The 24,687-nt window shown below is 37.2% G+C and overlaps 2 protein-coding genes across 7 annotated transcripts in view; one reads left to right on the plus strand and one right to left on the minus strand.

The window, feature by feature from the left end:
- Window positions 1-24,687, plus strand: part of LOC136345274 (14 kDa phosphohistidine phosphatase-like) — a 138,529-nt gene that overhangs the window by 57,452 nt on the left and 56,390 nt on the right. The gene's annotated exons all lie outside the window — the stretch shown is intronic.
- The window catches only part of LOC136345268 (arrestin homolog), a 170,264-nt gene that overhangs the window by 56,038 nt on the left and 89,539 nt on the right, over window positions 1-24,687 (minus strand). Inside the window, exon 11 of the mRNA XM_066293389.1 lies at window positions 11,737-11,970. Coding sequence (XP_066149486.1) covers window positions 11,737-11,970 — 234 coding nt within the window. The remainder of the gene's footprint in view (window positions 1-11,736; window positions 11,971-24,687) is intronic.

Here is a 24,687-nt window from a genome sequence, read left to right on the forward strand (position 1 = left end):
AATAATGGGTGGTATCTCCTCTTAAATTAATACATTCCTGTAAGCGACGTGGCATGCTTAAAATTAAATTGGCAATATCTTCCTGTGGTATTGCATCCCAGGCAATCTGCACCTGCTCGGGGAGTTCATTTATGGTCTCTGGAGGGCGAGCTAAACGTTGAAGTCTCCGACCCATTACATCCCATACATGCTCTATTGGGGACAAATCTGGAGACCGAGCTGGCCAAGGCAAAGTATCCAAATTTTCAGCTTCCAAATACCTCAAATTATCGTTGGCTACATGTGGTCGCGCATTATCCTGTTGAAATGTGCTTCCAGGATGGTCGTGCATGTATGGTACAAGAACCGGTTCTAAGACACTATTAACGTATCTCTAAGCATTTAATCTATCATAAATGAAAACAAGAGGAGACCGACTACCATACTGGATGGCACCCGAAACCATGACACCTGGTGTTAAGCCAGAATGACGCCTTTCCAAAAAGTCCAAATTTAATCGCTCTCCTCTGCACCTTCTAACACGTAACCGTCCATCAGATCGCCATTAACAAAATCGGCTCTCATCACTGAACACGATTCTTCTCCACTCATCCGCCCATTGCACTCTCAGACGACACCACTCCAGTCGGGTCACCCTGTGGTTTCGTGATAATGGAAGCCGACCCATAGGACGATATGAGTTTAGCCCAAAACTTCGAATTCTGTGATACATCGTACTAAGGGAGACCCTTCGATTTAGGGTGGCCACCCAGTTAGGACAAAGAGACGGAATTGTTTCAAACGGGGCGTCTGTCGCTGAACGACGAAGTCGCCGGCTTCGCGTCGATTCGTCATTCTTGGACGGCCACTACCACGATGACGATTTACTGACCCTTCGTTAGACCAATCTCTCCACGCTCTTAGCACTGTTGATGCGTTTCGATCCAATCTACGTGCAATTTCGCGGAAAGGTAAATCTGCCTCATGCATACCAACAATTCTTCCCCTTTCAAAGGGAGTTAACTGCCGATAAACTGCATTTTGCCCTACCACACATTCAATATGGTACTAACAATGGTACCTTTATCGCTATCCGCCTGTAAAAAAAATTGCAAAAAGAACGATCGTCACAGATAAAAAAGTAGAGAAAAACTTCATATCGCATTAAAATACGAACTTGAAATTTTTATCATTTTTTTCTCTTTACAAGTCTAAAATCATACCAAAATTTCAAATACATACAGTGCGTTCTTCTTGGTTTTGCGGTTTTCTTGAAAGTCAGTGTAGTTTTGAAGTTACGAAAATTTCAAATGAATAGGATTCGTCTTGGTATATCAATACTTTTTTGATCTATTGCACGAAATACGTGTCGAATTGTATTTTGGAAAATGTTTAGACAGATTTAGATAAAATTTTCACCGTTCAACATTTGATGCGCCATTTCGATGTAGAGAGGCATCCCGAACATCCACGGGAATATCCAAGGAATTTTGGACGTGACCAGTAGCACTTCGAATGGCGGAATTGAAAGTGCAACTTCTCTATCCCTGGGAATTTTTTCGTATCATGTTTGAGATTGAAATTCAAATTGAAATTCTTGCACATCTCTGAACAAAATCAAAATTTAAGTGAAATTTAATTAAATTTTTTTTATAAACGAATGATCTACAAGAATGGTTGAAAAAACCCGCCACCAATCAAGAACATGAACCCAGTCGTCTTTACATCAGGCGAATTTTTCGGGAACACCAAGGTGGTTTTCAGACCACTCTGTTTTTGAGAAATTAAACGAATTTAAAAACTACCCCGAATATTTTAAATTTCACTTCAGGACTACAGGGTGTTCTATAATAGTAAGTCAAAAATTCGGGGGGTGAATTTGTGGATGATTTTACGATAAAAACTTTATATGAACATTGAACCATTTTCGCTTCATGTCTGAACCATGTATAAGGTGATGAATTTTTTTTGTGTTTTCCTAATAGGTCCATTTCGGCATTAAACATTTTTTATAAAAATTTGGGAGAGTAAAATAGGCATAGAAACGCATATTTTAAGTGAAGAATGTCTTTAATTTGATCAATGGCGTTTCCATTGATGTGATCTTAAACATTTTAACCGGAAAATATGGGCCGCAATGGATTATTTTCAGACTTGTATGAATATCGTCTTTACTGGCAAAGGTCAACAAATCAACCAGATTTGGCGTTCTGTTCAAATTCGAACATATGCAGGCTCGTACAATAGTGCGTCAGGCTTTTCTAGCTTCTATAGCAATAAAGTAAATAATTTTTTTCTTCTGCAAGATAACATGGCACGTAAAGACGTATTTCTAGAAATTATTTTTTAATGCAAAGGGTGACCCCAAAAAGTGCGACGACATACAATTTCGTCAATTTAAATGGATCCCATAATTATTTTTGTTACTTTAGCATTTTTCATTATGCTTTAAGGTCAGTTTATGTTATATGTTTAGAATATATCGTTCCCGAGACATTCGGAAAATTTTGAAAAATTCACCACTTACATGGTTCCACGGAAGTCGGTATTGTGCGCTAACCGCTGCGAGTTGTGGGATCAGTCTTCTGGGGCTTGAAGCGCACCTAATAAGCTACGTTTTGGAGTGTTTTAATTTAAAAAAAAGTCCCTCACAATCGCTTAAGTAGGCTTCCGAAGTTGCATGACTTCAAACCTCAATAACTTGCTTATTTCCGATGGAGTGCTTCAACTTCCTTGACGGTATCGTGTTCAGAACTAAAAAATCTACAACTTTTGTTAACATTGCCTCACCCCAAATCCAGCCATTTCTAAGTTCAGAAAAATTTTCCCTTTTTGGTTACTAAATGTTTTGGTAGTTTTATCGTCTCACTTCTGACAGTTTTTTTTCTTGTCAGTTTTTCACAATTGCCACTTCCAGTTTGCAGAAATCGCTCAAGTAATATACTAAAGCTGGCGGCTTTAGGATGGCGTTCTTCAGAGCACCGAACAGCAAAAGTTCTACTGGTGAGAAAACTCTTTTTCTCATTTTTTCCTAAATCATATCAATCATATCATTTGAAAAATTTAATATTTCGAATAAGAATATCCGCAATTTTTTAAAGAAAATACAAATAAAAATCTGAAACTTGAGAACCTACTTACTGTCTTACATCCACAACGGTAAACTAAGTTGTGATAAACATAGTTCATCAGCTCGAGATGTTAGAAGTGGTGAAAATGTTGTTTTGCTATTTCTCATGACTATCAAAACATTCAAAAACCAAAAAAGGACAATTTTTTGGGAATTCAGAAATAGCTGAGTTTAGGAACAGGGTAATGGTAATAAAGGGGGAAGATTTTTGAATTCTAGACACAATGCTGTCGAAAGTATTTGGGCATGCCCTTTGAAATAAGGAAGTTATGGAGGCTGAAAGTAAAACATGACATAACGGACCTTATTAGGTTCTCTTTGAGTCCTAGAAAGCCGACACTGAAATTTAGAGCAGTTAGCGCGCAACACCGATTTCCGTGGACTGAGCAATTGTAAAATTTTTCAAATTTTTCCAAATAACTCGGAAACGGTAAATATTAAAGATACATAGATAGATACAACTTACTTAAACTAACTTTAAAATTTGACGAGAACTCCGGAAATAGTAACAAAATTGTAACGTTCCGTTTAAAATAACGAAGTTGCGTATTGTGACACTTTTTGGGGTCACCCAGTACAATAGAAATTAATTTCTGGAAATGCGCCCTTATGTCCCGTGTAATCCTGTAGAAGAATTTTGTTTAACTTTATTGCTACAGAAGCTAAGGAAAGTTGACGCAATATTGCAAGATCGTGTATAATTCATGATGTGATATTATATAGTGAAATTAGGAGCGTTTTTGATCCTGAAAAACACCCTGACGCGGGATTTATTATGTTTTTATGAGCGCGCCCTTAGCGAACAACGAAGGGCACGAAACCCCTGATTCGTTCATGAATAAATACACTTTGAACTTCTAAAGCAAAGAGGGAAAAAAAGCTGAAATTATTTGTTGTTTTGTGTGGGGGTATATGACAGGTGACGTAATTTTTTACTTACGAGGGTTGAGGATATTTATATTCGCTGGGAAGTTGCGTTTGATATTCAATGTGCGCCGAGCATTGTAACGGCTGTAAAATCGTAAATTGTTCAAGGAAAAAGTAAATTGGACTTGAAAATAAAAAGGCGAGCCCAAAAGATCAAAAATCTAAACCCTTTTAATCTTCCCTATCGTTAAAGCTTTTCGTTTTCGTCGAATTTTTTCCTTTTGGAAACTCGGTTTTCGTCTTAACTCGAAATTGTAATAAATCGGCACTAGAGTTAAATACTGAACATTTTCCGTGGGCTGACGACCCTTCTCGTCTCATTTATTAGCGTCCTTTCTTGAGTATTTAAGGACATACAAAAGGAGCTCCGACTGCTTTAAAGTACATATCCTCTCACTTATTGACCTCTCTTAGTGGAATTAATTGGATTTAATCTGGATCTGGTATTAATCCGCGAGGACGTGTTCGAGTGAGACAAAATCTTGCTTTAACCTTAGTTCATTCGGTATACCAGGCGTCCCCAAAGGTAGTTCGCTCTTATTATTCCGTTTATCTTCCGAGCGATTGAAATGATATTTTCAGACCTCGTAATTACCATGTAAGTGTGTTACGAGAGCAATAGAATGACTGTTATTATTCCCGCTTAAGCAGAAATGCCATCAGTACTTGCATTTTAAATTGGATATCCTATACTGGATTATCCAAATTCGCTGCTCTCCATTGAGATCTTAAAAGGAATTCGTACTCGGCTAAATTGGCACAAAATTGCACATTTTCATGGTGAAGCAAACGATTTTTCAAAACTTCCCATTGGTTCGGGATATATTCGACGTTATTTGAAGATATTTCTTAAAATAGATAAGTACCACTTCTCCGCAGGCACCTTGTCTTCTATCCAGGGTCCTGTGGTCAGATTTTTGATGTGACGTTTAGGGTCCAATTTTTTATTTTTATTTAAATTTTTTAGAAGCGCTTGATTTTCTGAATTTAACCTTGCACCATGCTGTATATTATGCGCACGTTTCCCTCGTGGAAGAAACAGCTACTTCGTCACAAAATAACGAACACAAATGTTATACGCATATACAATTAAATTCCATTTGAAAACGCGAAGGTGAAGGCGGTCCGAAAATCCGAAACGTCGCGTAAAAGTTGAGTGGCTGCGCCTTCAGAGGGATAAAAATCGCCACTTATTTCTAATCAGTTCAGAGCCCTTAAGATAAAAAGTTCTTTGAAATTTAGGAAATTAGTCCCTAACTTAGTTCTCGGCGGATATTTCTGAAAGAAAAGAATCCTGAAACAATTTCTGAGCTCCGGAGTGAAATGAATCATCTGAGTTCAGAATTTCATCAAATTTTATCAAGCCAAAGGTTTCCAGATTTTCACCCAGAAATTTAATATTCCTCTCGCTATTCTCCGATAATATCGACGATCCCGAAAGACTAAACGTCACACAACAAACGACCCATCATGCGAGAAGCAACCCTAATCGAATAATAGATTTACATAAATTTATTGCTCTAACGTCATTGGAAATTTCGTGCCCAGCTGTCCAGGAGGGATGTAAAACTTTCCCAGAATCTTTAATCTCCCGCGGGAAGACTTTCCATTTTTTCCTACTGCTCAAAACTCGGATTGTTCGGAAGTTTTGCAACCCGTTTATCACTCACTCAACGCCTTTTGTTTAATTTTATCCCGGATGTCTATTACCCCCCTTTTCTTGTTTTTATTCGGTTTAAAGTAATTAAAAGAAATTGCTGAGCTAAATTGATAGATACTGCGAGGGAGCGACTGTGCAATTTTGTGATGGGAGAGGAATAATAAATTAGCGCGGTAATTATTGCAGGAAGGTAAATTACTAGTCATCTTCGGAATATGCGAGTTTGAGCTCGATTATAAAACCCATTTGGTTAATTTCTACTATACGGGGTGGCCAACAGTTAGTGAGAAAGAGAATCGTCTGACGAATTCCAGATCGAACGCACTTGTCGATGGTTTAGTAAATGAAAGCTAGCTGGATCAGCTTCTTGCCAATTTGGAGTAAGCCGAATTGGCCGTTAGAATCAGTGAAACATGCGGTAATGGACAAGAGTACAGTAGCGGACAAAAGTTGGGGAACTTTATTACTTTTTGTAGTCCATTCGAGTATTTCTTTTCAGGGACCCCTCGTATGCATAAAATGTTTGTTTATGACAAACGGAAATCTACTACTTATTTATTTATTGTACGTGCATTCCTTAATTTGTTCGACAGGCAAAAACAAATTTTTGCCCGGAAAAAGTTTAGAAACTTTTTGTTTATTTTCGGTTGTTGCAAAGTTTTGCGCAGGTTGTGAGCGAATTGTTATTATACTATAAATATGGCTGAATGCATATCTCGGGATTCGAAACAGTAAATTTGTTCAATTATACACTGGCGAGCATAAAATTCGGGTCACTTCGAAATTTTCAAATATAAACGTATTGAAAGAGAAGTGATATTTTTCGCTGGCATGCCGGCATTGCTTCACGAAATTTCGGATCATTGGGAAAATGTTTACGGTTCTGCATGGTTCTACCATGAAAAAAAAAGATTGATAAAATACCTTCAATATCTATGCATCCTCTTTATCAGTTCCATTCAATTGTTGTTCACTTTAGGCGAATTGGTTAAAGGTGTTCTCTTTAACTTCAAGTTGCGCTAACAGTAGAAAGGCAAAAAATGCCAATTAGTAGTGTGATTGCAGCAAGAATTGTAGCCGCTTTAGAAGATGGCAGAGTGCAACGTGAAACTGCCAGAAATGCCGGAGTTAGCCTTTCCAGTGTTCAACGCATCTCTCAACGTTACGCAGAAACGGGGTTACTCAGAAGGAGACAAGGATCAGGCCGCAGAAGAGCAACCACAGCTAGGGATGACCGATTTTTGGTATCTGCAGTTTTGCGGAATCGCACCGAGACCGCAGTTTCACTGCGAAGTCATCTTGAAGAAGTAAGAAACGTTAACGTCAGTGAATGGACGGTACGTAGGCGATTACACGCTGCCGTATCATCCTCTCAGAATAGGACTACAGAACCTCCACTTTCTCGCGTTCATCGAATTGCTCGATTACATTTTGCCCACGAACACTTACTTTGGACTTTGGAAGACTGGAGTGCCGTATTGTTCTCAGATGAATCTCGATTTTGTCTTACTGGTTCTGATAGACGTGTGAGAGTGAGGCGACGGCCAGGCGAGAGGTATGCCCAAGCATGTATAGCCGAACGTCTTCCATTTGGTGGAGGATCAGTTATGGTCTGGGGAGGAATCTCTTCTAATGCCCGTACGGAGTTAGTTTTCATTCAAAATGGATCCCTAACTGCGCACAGGTACTTGCTGGACGTCGTGCAAGATCATGTCATGCCGTTCATGGGGTTTCTGGGGGATAACTCGATTTTTATGCAAGACAATGCTAGGCCTCACGTTGCAAGAATCGTGACGGCTTGCATGGATGAGGTTCAAATACGGAGATTTGACTGGACTGCGCGAAGTCCCGACTTAAATCCCATAGAACATGTTTGGGACGAGATGGGAAGACGTCTTCGCAGTCGTGTACCCGCTCCAAGAACGGCTAGGGAATTGCGAGAATTTCTTCAGGAAATATGGGAAAACCTACCCCAGGATGTTATTCGCAACCTCATTGAAAGCATGCCCCGACGCTTGCAGGCTGTCATAAACGCTAGAGGGGGAAATACGCGATATTAATGTCATTATGAGTTTTTTTTCGGTAGCACAAAATTGTGTTCAAAAATGTTACAGTGCTGGGGTAATGGACACCTGTACAATACATCGGTTATTTGGGTACAGGAACGTGTTTTTTTTACCATTTACCCTTAACAAGGTTAAAGAACCTCAGAATCGATGAAGGCTAGCCTTTTTTATTTTTTTGGAAGTTAGGAAGGCAAAAATTTCGAAAATACTAAAGTGACCCGAATTTTATGCTCGCCAGTGTATTATATGAAAGTGGCGAAAAACAAGTTCACACTTCAAAAAAACTCAAAATTTGCAAATACGTCATCTCGCAGATTATATCTGCTTATCGTAGTGATAATAGAAGTCTTGTAAGAGCGAAAAGTACAGGACGACCACGAAAAACTTTCGCTGCAGTTCATGAAGTCATTGAAAGAATCTCAGAAAAAGATGCACGTAGGACCGCTCGACAAATTAACCAAGAAATTTCGGAAGAATTTCGTATCCAGTGGAGTGACAGGACTGTAAGACGTCGACCATATGCTATTGGTTTATTCGGAAGGGTTGCTGCAGAGCAACCCCTTCTATCAAAGAAGAATATCGAAGCTTGTCTTTGTTTTGCTCGGGACCATGTGGAGTGGACTTGTGAAAAGTGGCACCCTGTCCCTTGGAGTGATCAAAGCCAATTTTAAATATTTGGATCAGATGGGGGAGACTACGTAAGACGATTAAAAGGCAAAAGATACGACGTAAAGTATCACGTACCAACGGGGAAACATGGAGGTGGCAGTGTTATGGTCTGGGGGTGCTTTAGTCGGTCTGGTACTGGATCAATTGTTGAGGTCGAAGGAAGAATGGGCTAATTCCAATATCGGGCCATCTTGGAGAATCGAATGTTGCCTTTTGCGGAATACGAAATGCCTCTCGATTGGAGGTTCCAACAAGATAATGACCTCAAGCACACTTCGAAGCTCGTCAAAAAATGGTTATCAACAAAGAAGGTGGATTTAATTGACTGGCCGTCATAATTACCAGATTTAAATCCTATTGAGCACTTGTGGGAAATACTGAATCGTAGTATTTGTTTGAAACATATTCGAAATGGAACTGAACTTCTTGATACCATAATGGACGAGTGGAAAAACATTCCTGAAAGAATGTGTGCCAAACTTGTAGATTCGATACTCAGAAGATGTCAAGCGGTAGTTAATGCAACAGGATATGGAACCAAATATTAATTTTTACTTTTTTTCGTAACGGAATTCTTTTCTAAATAAAAGTTTCTAAACTTTTCTCCGCCACTGTGTATAGACGACATTCTTTAAGAAATATTTTGTATCAATTTAATTCAAACATTGATTTTTTTCGCATCCGAATTATAGTTTGAAATATTTTTAAAATGTTTGAAGCAACGCTGCGCGGCGAAGAAATTTCCTTTGAATTGAAATAAAAAAAAAATGATTTATTTAAAATTTGTCAGCGACAAATTGATGTTACAAAGAATTTTAATTTGAAACGTAAAGCTGTTTGGATCATTATTGAGAAGTATCAACAGAAAGGAGTGCTTGAAGCAACAAAGAGAAGTGGAGGACCAAAAAATCTTGGGCCCAGAGCCATTCGACTCATAAAATAAATTTCCTCCAAAAACCCGTTCAAGACACCTAAAGCAATAAAAAAGGAAATTCAAGCACAGCGACTACCGGAGGTTTCCACTAAAACCATAAAACGAAAGTTGGATAACCTCGGTTATTTTCCACGTCGCCCAGGCAAAAACCTCTTCAATCCAAGAAGAATCGGATGGCCCGTTTGGAATTTGCTCGTCGACATCTTCGTTGGAATATAAGTGAGTGGAATAGAGTGTGTTTCAGCGATGAATCAAAGTTCAATATGTTTCGATCCAGTGATATTCACTATGTGAGACAGACGTCCTAGTGGTAAAAGGTTGAATCCCAAATACACACTTCCCACTGTTAAACATAAAGACGGATCTGTGATGGTTCGGGGGTGTTTTTCGGGGTTTGGAATAGGACCTTTATGTAAAGTTGAAGTTATCGCGAATAGATTTTTATATGTCAATATCCTTGAAAACGTGATGATAATCTATATGGAGGACCATATGCCGCCGAAAACAACGTTTCAACAAGATAGTGACCTGAAACACATCTCTAAGGTGGCTAAAGAATTTTTCAGGCATCAACACAAATAGCTATTTTGAAATGGCCGTCACAGTGTCCCGATCTAAATCCCATCGACAACATGTGGGAATATTTGGATGAACAAATTAGAGACAAAAAGTATTCCAGTAAGGATGAATTTTTCACAGCTTTGGGGGGAAAAGTGGAAAGCGATCGGTACTTCGTACATCAATAAACTTTTACAGTCGATGCCACGAAGATGTCAGGAAGTAATAAAAAATAACGGTTACGTTACAAAATATTAAGCCTGTTATTACGTAATAATATAATTTGTTTGCGGTATTTCAGTGGATTCGTTGTAAAATAATTTTTTTTTTATATTTGTCTACATATTTCTGTCCTTGGACATTTCAATGATTTTTTTGCAGTACTCAATGCTTACAGAAAATGGGAATATGTATTTGTATTTTAATTATTGTATGTTCGGATTTCAATAAAACTAATTATGGCTGAAGTATTGTATAAATGTCGTTCGTCTATATAGGGTGTCCGTTTTACTCGTACGCTCAACCACGGGGATCTCGGTTATTTGAAGAGACACGAGGTCGGTTAAACTAGGGCAAAGCTGCGCATTTTCGAGCTTTGTAAGATGCTGTTCGAAGAATTATAAAATTTTCATTACTTCCGGGAAAATACGAAATTTCGAAAAAAGGTTTTTATTTTTTTTCTGGACTCATTTGAAGAGATAATTGAAAATGGCCGGCACATTTTCGTAGTCACTTTTTCTCCTCAACAACATGACAGAGTCAAATTTGAAATCCGACGTTTTGATTTTCCGGAACCATCATCAACTTTATTTATTCTTAAAGACGCCATCTTCGATTTTCACATTTTTGGGTTCAGCATTTTTTTCGATTACGACGATGCATCGCATGTTAAGATTCGGACTTGTTAGATTTTTATTTATGAGGAACTACTCTTCAATTATCTCTTCAAACGAGTCCAGAAAAAATATTTTTTCGAAATTTCGTATTTTCCTGGATATTTCCGAAGTAATGGAAATTTTATAATTCTTCAGACGGCATCTGACAAAGCTCGAAAGTGCGCAACTTTGCCCTAATTTAACCCACATCGTGTCTACTCAAATAACCGAGATCCCTTTGGTTGAGCTCGTAAAATGGACACCCTGTATACTTTTGGCCCTTACTGTATGTCGCTTCTGCTGCACCAGAACATTGTATGTTGTTGCTATGTCATTCTTACTTTGGTTTTAATCGTTCTCATGTTCTTCATTTTCGTTCTCCATTTGAATGAAAATGGGAGAAAATTTAATCTCTTCTTCCTTTTCGGCTAGATGGGGCAGTATTTTGCGAAATGTAGAAGTGAAATATGATAGAATTACTACTGAATTGTCTCTTTGCATCCAGAAACGCGAACAATAGCTGTAAGAATACGGTTTTTTTCTGTGGATTTTCTTTGTTCCTTTAATTTGTAACACCAATAACTCAGTTACTCCCCATTCCACAGTCTTGAGCAGGAACTTTCGGCGTTAACAGGCGACAAAGATAACAAAAAGGTACGGATTCAAATAAGCCAATTGGGCAGTTCAAACACGGACCCAATATTGGGAATTCTGCGTTGTTTTATTAAGGCCTTCCAGTTTTTCTTCATTTTATTTTGTCGGCAGGGTGGAAATTACCATCTCCCCCAATTGGGAATAACGCAAACACCCATTAGAATTTCAATTGAGTTAGTTAATGTATTATAAATTCAAAGTTTCTATAGAGTTCCATTAACTTGGTGTCAGCTTGAACTCTAAGATTGCGCCTTAAAATATATTACAAAGAAAATTATTCTCACCTTTATACGTCGGATGGTCTTGTTGCTGCTATTTTTAACCTCCACGGAAACCTTTATCTCCTCCCCATGTGAGTAAATGCCCTTATCCAAGGCAGCACTCAGCATCACTTTTCCATCGCTGAGTAAAAAGGGTTTTTCGATGGTAGCTTCAGGATTCGGCACTTCAGCTAAATAAGCTGCCATTGATGGTCTTTTCGCACTGCACAGAGATCTGTAGTAGTCGGATATCCGATCCTAAGAAAAATATTTTCAGTGAAATTTCCAGAAATTCATTTCGAATATGTAGATAAACTCTAATGGCTTGCCCAATTAGGAAATTCAGACAAACCACACTCAATTATCGGGCAGATTAAGCGATTATGCCTGGACTTCGCTCTTTGCCGTATGTCTGGAATATTAAATAGGTCCTTGTGGAGGCTTTCCAGAAAGACAGGGTCGTGACGAGGAATCGATTAATTTGTTACATGATGACGTTACATATTCGTCTACATGGAGCCACAAATCATAAGGGTGATTGAGTCGGGGATTAATATACCTGTAGTGGGATTGGAGGTGGTGGTGGTTTTTGGCTCCAATATCTGGAGGAAATTAAGGGAAATGGAGCTCAAGATACATTTCAGTGTTGGATAGTCTGTATGCGAGAAATTTGTGAACTAAGCTTACTTTGGTGTAATTAAAGTAATTCATTCGTCAAGTAACTAATTGAAAATGTAAATGTTTTAAAGTCATTAGAAACGTAAATTTTTCCTTTTTATGTTTTTCTCATCGACAATCAGCAAAGAGTTGAAGTCATTTTTTAGAGTGCATCCTTCTCTCCGTCACACCGTATACGTTGTGATTATTGGATTTACCAGTATCCTTCAGTTTTTGGAATTAATATCTCCCATAAGTTTTGAAACATTTTAAAATCGAATTTCGCATTGTTTTTCTTGGAGAAAATTATCAGAAAATAAGAACGATGTCAAGGGAAGTTGAGTCGAAATAATGGAAGGGAAAAATTACATTTGGTCTTTTGGGAATCTTGAAAATCGAGATGACTATTACATCTATGTATACATAGAGCTCATTTTCGGTTAATTGGAACAGGAGTCAGTTCGTGGTAGCGAATTTTGAAAAAATATAGCTGGGAACGAGTCACTAGTCGATTAAAGTAAAACAAATTATTTATGTTATATGCAGGGTGTGCTAAAAAACTGGGAAAGGTATAGCTCAGTTATTTATAAACGGATTTTGATGAACTAAAAACCAAATAAAGCATACTTTTTCGACTACCAAGTAACGCTAACGTTGATTTTTTTTTACACAATCCCACTTCAAATGTCAATTTCAGTATTTTAAGTAGAACTCCATATCTTTGTTCCATTTTTTGGTAGAAAATATTTTTTTAAATTTACTGATGTACGAGACCTTAATGTTAGAACAATGTTTAACCGAAAAAAATTGAAAAATTTGAGCAATATGAGCTATGCAATCAACCGTTTCGAGATGGGGACATGTGCGTCATTCTGTGGTTATTTACACTTCATTCTATCTGATCCTATTGTATCGCCTTGCGCAAACCCGCCTGGCGCCATGGACAAGTGTCCATATGATACCCGGCGAGAAAGGGCAAGATAAAACTGCACTGAATTATTGGAACTGCATCATTCTTCCACATAATTTTCTGTGAACATTTATACTGCAAGAGTGATTATTGTGAATTAGTTCTGCAAAGAATATTTTTCTGAGTCTGATAGTCTGTGACAAGATAATGTTCAGTTTTAAATTGAAAAAAATTATAAATTTTTTTCTTTCTTTGAATACTGATATACTGGCGAGCATAAAATTCGGGTCACTTTAGTATTTTCGAAATTTTTGCCTTCCTAACTTCCAAAAAAATAAAAAAGGATAGCCTTCATCGATTCTGAGGTTCTTTAACCTTGTTAAGGGTAAATGGTAAAAAAAACACGATCCTGTACCCAAATAACCGATGTATTGTACAGGTGTCCATTACCCCAGCACTGTAACATTTTTGAACACAATTTTGTGCTACCGAAAAAAAACTCATAATGATATTAATATCGCGTATTTCCCCCTCTAGCGTTTATGACAGCCTGCAAGCGTCGGGGCATGCTTTCAATGAGGTTGCGAATAACATCCTGGGGTAGGTTTTCCCATATTTCCTGAAGAAATTCTCGCAATTCCCTAGCCGTTCTTGGAGCGAGTACACGACTGCGAAGACGTCTTCCCATCTCGTCCCAAACATGTTCTATGGGATTTAGGTCGGGACTTCGCGCAGGCCCCAAATATCACTTCTCTTTCAATACATTTATATTTGAAAATTTCGAAGTGACCCGAATTTTATGCTCGCCAGTGTATATTGGATTGAATGCTACCCATAGGATTTTTCTTCTGCTTTTAACAAAGCATTTTTACACAAAATATTACTTCTAAAGATGGCACTCGAATCGACTACCACCATGTGGTGTACTAAACTACTTGAAATACAAGAAACTAAGAAGAGACAAAAAATTTGCCAAGCACATTGGCGCATATGATGGACTACTTTGAAGGAAATGTTATACTGAGCGTTACAATTTTTTATGGCTAAAAAGGAAGCATGACACCTATGTCTCCGACGCTGGTGAATGGTTAAAGCTAATAATTTTTTTTTAATTACACCTACCAACATGCTAAACAAATACATGAAATTTGGTTAAAAAATTTTGACCCGTTTAGAAACTAAAAAATAAAAACCATTTTTTTTTAAACTTTAACACCCTGTATCTCGAAAATACGGGCCAATTGGAGGTTTGTTCATATAAACTTTACACCTCACTTTGGTCACGGTAACCTGCAGTAACCAGCTTGCAGACCAATTCTGGAACACCCTGTATGCACAGGGTGTCCCAGAAATAAGTGCCATAATTTCAACAAGTCAAATAATTTTTTTAAGCCACTGCTTTCCGGTATTTTTGCCTATTAAAACCACTCTATGGTACCGCTTATGGATTTTAAAAAAATCCAAATACACACTGGATGTTTTGCAGGTGCTTTCTTATCTTAAAGTTTTTTTACTAACCGTGAGGCAAGCTCGATGCACCTTAAGTCTTGCATTGTTTACGATTAATAGTGTTGAGAAATTTTCGGGTGAAGTGCCGCGTTTTACAAATAATGATTACACTGATATGGTGTCAGCTTATGGAGAAATCCGTGGAAACTCCAATCGGACTTGTAGGATTTGTACACATCGTTTCCCAGATCGTCCTACACCCCATAGGCGCACGTTCGTTCGTGTTATTCGAGGATTTCGAAATAGTGGAACTTTTACCTGTGCGTATCAAGATCGTGACAGATAACGGCCTAATCGTTTTGCAAATGTTGAAAGTGAAATTTTGGAAAGTGTTGGAAATAATCCTGGAAGTAGCACTCTTAGACTGGCGATAGAGTACAATGTGTCAAAAAGTTCAGTGTTCACAATCGCAGGATTATCATCGTGGACAGCGTTTCTGCATCTGAGTCGAACAAAACTAAGACGGGTTCCAAACTTTCTTAGCTATGTATTAGCCACCGATAAAGCGGGATTCACTAGGTAAGGAGTATTTAATATGAAGAACACTCACATTTGGACAGATGAAAATCCCCATGGTATAAAGCCTCGCAATTTCCAAGGGAGGTTTCCAATCAATGATATGGGGCGGACTAATAAAGGGTCGGCTTATCGACCCTTCTGTTATACCAGATCGATTAGATGGCACAAGTTTTTTTAAATATTTTTTTGAATAAATATTTATTACAACCTGTCATTACAGGACATTCAGTAATATTTGATGAATTACATATACTAATTAGATTACATATTTGTAAAGGAAGTTCGGCAATTCAAGATCCCAATAATTTTATCTTAAAATCTATCCGGAACTTCGAGAGGGTTGAATTTTCTTAGTCTGTTGGTGTATTGTGACGAATCCAACAGATTGACGTCCAGATGATTGGGATGATGGTTGAATAGGTTCAGATATTTGTTGCTATATTTGGTGATCTCTTCACGAACAGTAGGAATTTGAAGGTCTGCGTGCAGGGTGTCGTTGGTTACATACCATGGAGCTCTGGTCAGCATTCTAAGGGTCTTTGATTGGAAGCGCCGAAAGACATTTATGTTTGATTGGCAAGCTGTACCCCACAACTGCACGCCATATGTCCAAATAGGTTTGGTAATGGATTTGTAAACATGTAACCTGTTGTTGAGGTTTAGCTCGGATCGATAGTCCAAGAGCCAAGATAATTTTTTAGTGCCATATTCATTTGTGTTCTTTTTGCTTTGATGTAGTTTTTCCATGTTCGCCTCCTGTCTAGGTGGACACCTAGGTTCTTTGCTGACTCTTGTTGTGGGAGAGGGACCTCAAGCAGTTTCACATTAGGGCAACTCCCCCCACGCAAGATGAAGGTTACATGGCTTGATTTGCTTTGGTTTACACGTATTCTCCTCCATTTTCCCAGCCACGCTGCCAGTTGCTCCAGGTATTGTCGGGTGATTAAGGAGGCAGCTTCTGAGTTTTGATGTCTTACAAGAAGCACTGTGTCATCCGCGAAGGTTAATAGCACTCCACCTTCGAGGGGGGATGGTACAAGTTATTTACAGTTTTTAAATAATGAGCTAAATCATTTAATGGAAGATGTTTCGCTCGAAATTCGTGGAGACATGTGGTGTTTTCATGATGGTGCTACTTGCCATAACGCCCGAATTGTACGAGAACGGTTAAACGAGACTTTCCAAGTAGGTGGTTTGGTCGACATGGTTCTGTTGCGTGGCCCGCTCGATCCCCAGATTTAAATCCTCGCGATTTTTATCTGCGGGGCCATATGAAACAGATGGTTCATTTTTCTTCCATTGATACAATTGAAGAACTACGAGAACGCGTTGGAAATGCCGCCAGAATGATTCGAAACGATAGGGAAACGTCACTGAGGGTAGAAGAAAATTTTCAACGCCGAATACAATTATGCTTTGAGAATAATTGCTGGATTTGTTAAATTACAAATCTATGTACAAAACTCGAATCTAAATACTAATAGATAAATAATAATTTCGGCATGGTCGAATTATATGACCATTTCCATAGGTGGTAACACATACCACGCGTGAAACCCATAACACGTTCCAGAATCAGCAATTTCAGCATCTTTTAATTATATGAGCGCACTCCATTTTAGACAAAACGCATTATACTCAAGAAGCTCATCCGTGTCGTTAGTTTAGAATCTCGTTTGTGTTTTTGAAAAAATAATTTTTTTTTTTTAAAATCACTAGTGAATTAACATAATTGTTGACTCATTGTGTACGCACCAAGCTGATTCACGTGTATATAAAAAGGGAAATATTTCTTGTAATCTTTCACGATGCTCGTACCGCAGTACTGCTTATGCCGTTTATAAGTGAAATCGCTTACTGCATTCTTGTTTTGTTAATCACAATTTCCACTAAATATACTCATAATTTCGAACAGTAATGGAAGACATTTTGAACACTTAATGTAACCTCTTTTGTAGGTAAATCAAAATATTAGGGACTTTATTAAGTTATTGGTTTCTTTGCATTAGTTTATTTTGTTAGTTGTTGTTATTTGTACTTTGATCCCTTAAGTTACACCCATGTGCTTCGATACTTATTCTAAGAATACCATCTGGGTGCAGACCGTGGTGCCCATCAGGCCACAACTAAGGGTGCTTTATGGCTGGGAAATATGGTGCTAGTCAAAAGAAGCTTTTTCAGTTGGGACTATTGCCACGATCTGCAGTTCGGTGATCCTGCAATATTCCCAGAAAAGCGATTCGTATAGGTATTCGCCAGATGGCCGCATCCGGCGCGGCCGTAGCCCGTAAGAGCTCTTGGTGGTGGTGCGCCCCTGGGTGGAATTCCCCGGGTTTAGTACTTACGGGACAATCGAAGTGATTTTGCTCTCTTTTTTTCTTCTCCTCGTCTTGGAACGGTGTCGGTGTCGGATATGTGATCCAAATCATAGTTCGTAACCCGTCCAATTAAGTAATCTCCCTCTTTATACTTAGTCCAACAAATTCTGTCAGTATTTAAAATAAGTGAAATTAAGTCAATTTTCGTAAACCAAATTGTCGTTTTCGTGGTTTCGTTTGTCAAAGGAACCCATTAACACAACAATTTTAATTATTTTAACAGTAAATAACGTAAAACCCCAGTAACTCCTCCTGCTTAGCTGTACGCGTTTATTGACTATTCGCAAAAAAGGACATGCAATAGGATAAACAATTTTAGAAGCCATAGGCGGGTAACGGTATTGTAATAAATCTTTTAACGAATTGAACTGAAAAACTATACCTCTTAAGCAATAAATATACTTGAAAAAAATGTTGCTTTTTACGAGTTCTATTATTGATTCAAATTATGGCACTTTTTTCTGGGACATCCTGTATATATGGGGTGTTTCATAGCTCAGTACATTTCTTTAAGGGAGTGATAGAGTATGAGGGGAGGACTAAATTTAACCCAACTTATTTTAGTACAAAAGTCGACAATAACAAAGATACGGGGTGTCAAAGGTGAAAAAATAAACAATATTTTCTTTAACATATTGCGATTTCTTCCAGCTAATTTTGTAAAATTGTATATCCAGAGGTTTTTGGGGATGAAAAATTCACATTTATGCACCATTTAGTTGTATCTTTTAGAGGGCGCCACCTTAGATGATGAGAACCCCTTGAAACCGCTACAACTTTTTTGTGCCATCCTGTAGGTCAGTTTGGACTGGGAAAAGGGACTTCCCTACCTTTTTTTGTTAAAAAAAGGTGTATTTTATTGAGGTCGGTAAAAGCTACGAGTTCCGAGAAAACCGCACCTAATATTAATGTAAAAATAATTTCAGCATTTATTAAATTTCCATTAATATTATAGTCTTTAAAAGGACCGTTATCTGTTTTCTGTGAAAGTAATACTTACTTTATTGTAATTATTGAGGGTCTTTTTGAAAGTGATACCCTCTTCTTCCAATATCCGCACGTGTCCGTTTTCTAATTTATGCATGAGTTGCTTAGGCCGAAAACGTTTGTTTAAGAGGTACGGCAGCTTCTTCAATACACCGTATTAATTGTTCTCTTGTCTGTATTTCTTCAGCTTAAGCCATCTCTTTCATCTCACCCCATACGTGAAAGTCAAGCGGGGTTAGATCTGGACTCATGGCAGGCCATTGCATGGAGCCTCCTCTTCCGATCCACCGATTCGGAAACCTTTGATTCAGTAACTCTCTTACAGTTCGGCGATAATGAGCAGGGCACCCATCATTGAAATATCATATTCTGACGAATATCTAATAGCACATCTTCGAGTAGCGGTGGCGGACGATCAATAAAGAACTCCCCGTATGTTTGACCATTTAAAATATTTGACAGAAAATGAGGTCCGATTACCATATTGTTTATGACACCAAGCCAGACATTGACGCTGAAGTTAGTTTGGTAGTTATGATTTTTAGTTAAACGTGGATTTCGTTCAGCCCAGTAATGAGAATTGTGGAAGTTAGTTACGCCCTCTCTATCAAAATTCGATTCGTCATTGCATAAATTTCTGTTGAGTAAAGTTCAATTTTTCATATCAGCTTTTAAGATGAACCTGCGGAAGTTTATTCTCTTTAATAGATTTTTCTCAAGCAACTCTTGAATCTGAGTACAGTGGTATGGATGTTGTTGTGCCTTGTTCATTACCGTCCAAATTTTCCAATGCGATATTCTTAAACGCGCAGCTGCAATGCGGATGTTCGTGGTAAGGTCTTCCTGAAAAGCTCTTAGAATAAGCTCTTCATCATCAACGTTGTAACGTGGAGGAACTCCATTGTCACTTTGACTGTGGTGTACTGTTCCAATTTCACCAATCATTCGATAGGTATTTGCAAAAACATGATCGTTTGGTAGACGTCTGTTTGGAAAACGACGATGATATTCAAGACGCACTTCAGCACCATTTCCGTCGCAAAGTTGCATATTCAACATTCGAAAAAGAAGTATTTTCAGTAAATAATTCGCTAAATGTACTCACTCAATTTCAAATTTCAAATATTCAATCAATATTATAAATAAGTTCGAAAATACGTAACTGTTGAAACGCGATTTGACTACAAAACTACCACTTTGGAGAACAAACACAAGTTATTGTTTACCATGGTAATATGAAGTTACCTGAGGTTGTATTTTTTATTATTTCAAGTAATAACTTAGTTAATACTAATAATAATAATAATTATTATTATTACTATTATTAAGATAATTCAATAAATGCTGAAATTATTTTTACTTTAGTTTTAGATGCGGTTTTCTCGGGAACCGTTGCTTCTACCGACTTCAATAAAGTATACTTTTTTTTTAACAAGAAAAGGTGGGGAAATCTCTTTCCCCAGTCCAAACTGACATACAGGGTAGCGCAAAAAAGTTGCAGTGGTTTGAAGGGGTCTTAATCGTCGCAGGTAGCGCCCTCTAGAAGATACAACTAAATGGTGCATAAATTAAAATTTCTCATCCCGAAAAACCTCTGGATACACAATTTTACAAAATTAGCCGAAAGAAATCGCAAGATGTTAAAGAAAATATGATTTATTTTTTCAAGTTTGACACCCTGTGTCTTTGTTATTATCGACTTTGGTACTAAGGTAAGTTGGGTTCCATTTAGTCCTTGTCTCATGCTGTATCACTCCCTTAAAGGAATGTATCGATCTATGAAACACCCTATACATACAGGGTGTCCCAGTTGTGAAGGTAGTTAATTCAATAACGTATTCTACATTGGAAATTAAGTGTAGTTTGTTATATAAATTATATGCTAAAAATGCTTCGTTACTAAGGCACGAGTGTAAGGCAGTCGATTATTCCAAGAACCCAATTATGTATTGAACAGAATGGTGGTCACTTTGAATAACTTTTGTAAGAATGTCCCTTGTTGTTCTCTAGTTAAAACATTGAAATGGTCTTTATTTTCTTGTTTTCAAAACGTCGTAAAAAGAAAAGTCAATAGATCCTTTTTCTTTCTTATACATAAAAAATTTAAAAATAATTTATAATTTAAGAAAAACTAGTAGTGTGCCATTTTTTTCTTTAAAAATAACAAGCGGCTTGCCCGCACGCACGTCACTGGTAAAACTTAAAACAATACTTTTATCGTAAAATACGCGTTGCTATTAACTGTCAAACTCTAAAAAATTTCATTAAAATATCTCCAACGATTTCGGTCATGTTCAAGAATTTGTGATTTTCTAATAAAACTTTGACACCCTGTACTTCCGTAACGAAGCATTTTTGATATATAATTTGTACAACAAACTACACTTATTTTTCCATGTAGAATACGTGATTGAATTTACTACCTTTACAACTGGGACACCCTGTATATAAATATGAAACTAATACTCCCGGATTATACCACTCGGGACATTTATTTATTATATAGTCCAGGTTCTTAGTGAGCATTAATAATTCTTTAAGTTAAAATTTCAACATTTCCTGGCTGGGAAACAGACTTTATAATTTCAATTGAAATTAATGATTTATAATTATCGCCATTAACAACGCTAATAACTGTTTTCATTGCACTAAAAAATTAATTTGCAATAATCACGCCTGCAGCATAATTACTCATTGAAAATTATGAGGAAGAATGATGAGTTTCCAATTGTTAAGGGTGGCTTTATCTAGTCTGTTCTCTCTTGATATCATATGGGCGGCACTTGTCTATGACGTCCGTATGATACCTCATGGATCTTGGTACAAGATGATACATTAGGATGAGATGAAATGAAATGCAGAATATCACACAGTAACTCGTAACGTTCAAATTTAGGACACACATGACTGCATAACTCATACTGTTCAAACTTTTTTCTGTGAAAAATCGTTTGAATATTAACTTGTTATACGTCATCAAATTCAGAAAAATATTTTTAATTAAAAAACGTTGAAGAAATATGAAGTTCTATTCGAAATTTTCAGACTGACACCTAAAGCAAAAGAAGTTGAGTTGAAAAAAACAATTTTGCCATTAATTAGTAGTTTGAAAAATATAATTTTATTTGGTTTTTAGCTCATCAATATCCGTTCATAGATACCCGAGTCGTACTTTGGCCCCTTTTTTTTACATTCTCTATGTTTAACAGGTATTTAATAGAGCTTTAACATTTAAGTAGGCTTAACAAGATGATAACTTTGACTGGATATTCGAGCATAAACTCAAATGAGCTAGCCGAAAACCAATCCAAAGGGAAGTTCTAGTCTAAATTGGAATATGAATTAATCATCTTTCGAGGGTGTTTAAACTAGCTTCAGTTAGAATTAAACAAGAGTGATGGTAGTAGCACTTGCTTTGATTTTCTGCAGTGGAGTTGCTGTAAAACAGTTAGAAACTTAATTAGCACTCTGCTATATTACAAGACTAACGAGCCTTAATTAGCATAAGGAGGAGAATTCAAAGGGCTTTTGGATGGTTGAGTCATGTGCCTGTAGAATGCTGTGACAATCAATCATGTCCAGGGGAAACAGTACTGAAAGTTGCGTTCTGTATTTATTGTATTTCTTATTGAATACCTTTGCATAACCACTGAATTACGTCACAGTTTTTAGACAGTAATAAGATTTTTTTACGTAATTTTCACGCTATTTAAAGTTAGGTAGCTACCACGATATCACAAACTAATTCAGTGGATTTGTGTCAAAAGATCCTGACAAAGGCCATTTATACGCCATTGAATTGTCTCGGCTCATCTTTTTATCCATTTTCACTCTCTCCATTAATCAGTCTTTAAAGCTGCTTTTTTAAAGAACGGATGCGAAACAGGAGACAAAAGCCTTAGCGAATCAATAGTTATTTTAACGTAGTTGATGTTATCTTTTTGTCGTTGCAGTCTTCCAAGGGTGCAGCTTTTTACAATGTACTTTGTTCAAAAATGGTTATTTTTCTAACAAGTGCGGAAGGACACTTTCCTCAAGAGCTACGAACAATAGTGTTGCAAACTCGGGGTTTGAGTGATTCCAGTTTGCTCGCTTTCAGCGTAAATATTATTTGATAATACTAACAATTCATCACCTAACAGTGCAGTAATTAGTAATCCTTTCACTGCTAGGCATGTTAGCAATTCGTCTGTCGCCATCGCTTGGTTCTTATAGTTGGATTTTTCTTACACTAAATCACTATTTAACAACGGTCTTTTTATGTAGCAAAAATCCGATAATTATATGATTCCGTTATTTCCTTCGACACATTAACATAAAACATTAACAACAATATTATATATTATAAACAAGCGAACATTAACATAAACAAATATGCCAAATTTTCCGTCATAAAAAGGTAAATTTGTTGCGGTTCTCCGTGTTGCTTGCGCCGGCGGCTTACCGCAACAATATTTAATATTGTTGCGACGAGCTACAAGTGTATTGCGGCCTCAGCTACTCTGTTTTTGAGTCGGTCTCGCGGTGTCTTTCGTAACAGATTTGAATCGGAGATGGAAAGTTAAAAGAAAAAAATATTGAAACATTAAAAATGCACAGATCTATATAAATTATCAGAATGTATACAATTTTAGACACAAACAACAATTTTCAAATGTGGTTTAAACATTGAGTTTTTTGTATGTAGAACAGTAGTTAGTATCACTTCATCACTCCTCTTCATCGCTTTAATTTCGCAAACGCTTTTTCTTATATTTATTTATTTCTTATATTTATTAGGGATATATTTTTTCGAAAAAATAATTGACCAAATGAAACATTTTCAAGAAAACCGTGTCTCAGCAAGTAATTTGAGCGACTACGGAACGTAGCGACAATTAGTTAATGATATAAATTTCGTTTCATGGCAAAATAAACAATCGTTAACTCCCGAAGAGGCCTTTGCAGAGCAACTTTCCTTCTAAAATTGGATAATCCGGAAACTTTCAGGCGAAATTTGAGAAAATACACCAGTAATCGATAATTTTATGGAGCATCATTACAACGTTTAGTTCAGTTACTTTGAATGTAAATTTCATGGTTAAATGTTTTGTGTAAAACAAAGATAGGAAATGACCATTGATGCACACCAAAGACCATCAATCGCCGTTTATCAGAATATCAGCCCTTGCAGCGATATCTGACCCAGATACGAAATAAAGCTGACTAAATACAAACACGTGCACAGCCTTTAGCATTTCAGATGCAGCCTTTATGAAACATTTTATACAATTTTCGCCTTCGTCGCAGCCTTCTCTTTTGAAGCAAAATTAATGCTGTTTACCTGATATTGTGACCTAAACAGAAAGATGAATAATTGTACATGTGCGCTTTACTCGATATACAAAGGGGCGAGCCGAAAAGCCTCCGTTCAGGATTTTTTCGTGTAAACGAATAAATTAAAATTCGCGCGGACACGCAAATTTAAGCTTTCAGAGGGACACATTTTTCTCATATCTACATCCCCTCTGCTCCAAACGCTACGGGGGTGGCTGCCGCCCTTAAAATCTTAACTAGGAAGGGGAGGGGGGGGGAGTACGAGTGATATCTTATTTTACAGAGAATTGTAATACATTTCCGTGGTTATGAAACCTTTCCCTTGTTATTTGGTCGATAAATAAAATTCACAGAGGAGGGTATCAATGATGGTGTTGCAATAGTGTAATAGTGAAATAATTTCGACCTTTTGTTCAAGAATATACGTCATTTTAATCTGTAACTATCGAACTTTCAATTCTCACTCTGCCTTTGATTTTCACGACAAAAAAACTGATAAGGACAGGTTTTCCGAAGGAACAAGGGAAATTCCAAAATATTGTCATTAATATTCTTTTCTCGTAATTTTTTATCCACTAAATAATACGAGGAAGATACCACAATAAAGGGAATTCAATTCCCTTTAACACAAGACATCGCTTCCTCCCTTTACATTTAAGATTTAAGGGTGCCAGCCATTTCTTCGCATAGGTTGGAGCA

The sequence above is a fragment of the Euwallacea fornicatus genome, chromosome 19 (assembly GCF_040115645.1).
Source record: "Euwallacea fornicatus isolate EFF26 chromosome 19, ASM4011564v1, whole genome shotgun sequence".
NCBI classification, from domain to species: Eukaryota; Metazoa; Arthropoda; class Insecta; order Coleoptera; family Curculionidae; genus Euwallacea; species Euwallacea fornicatus.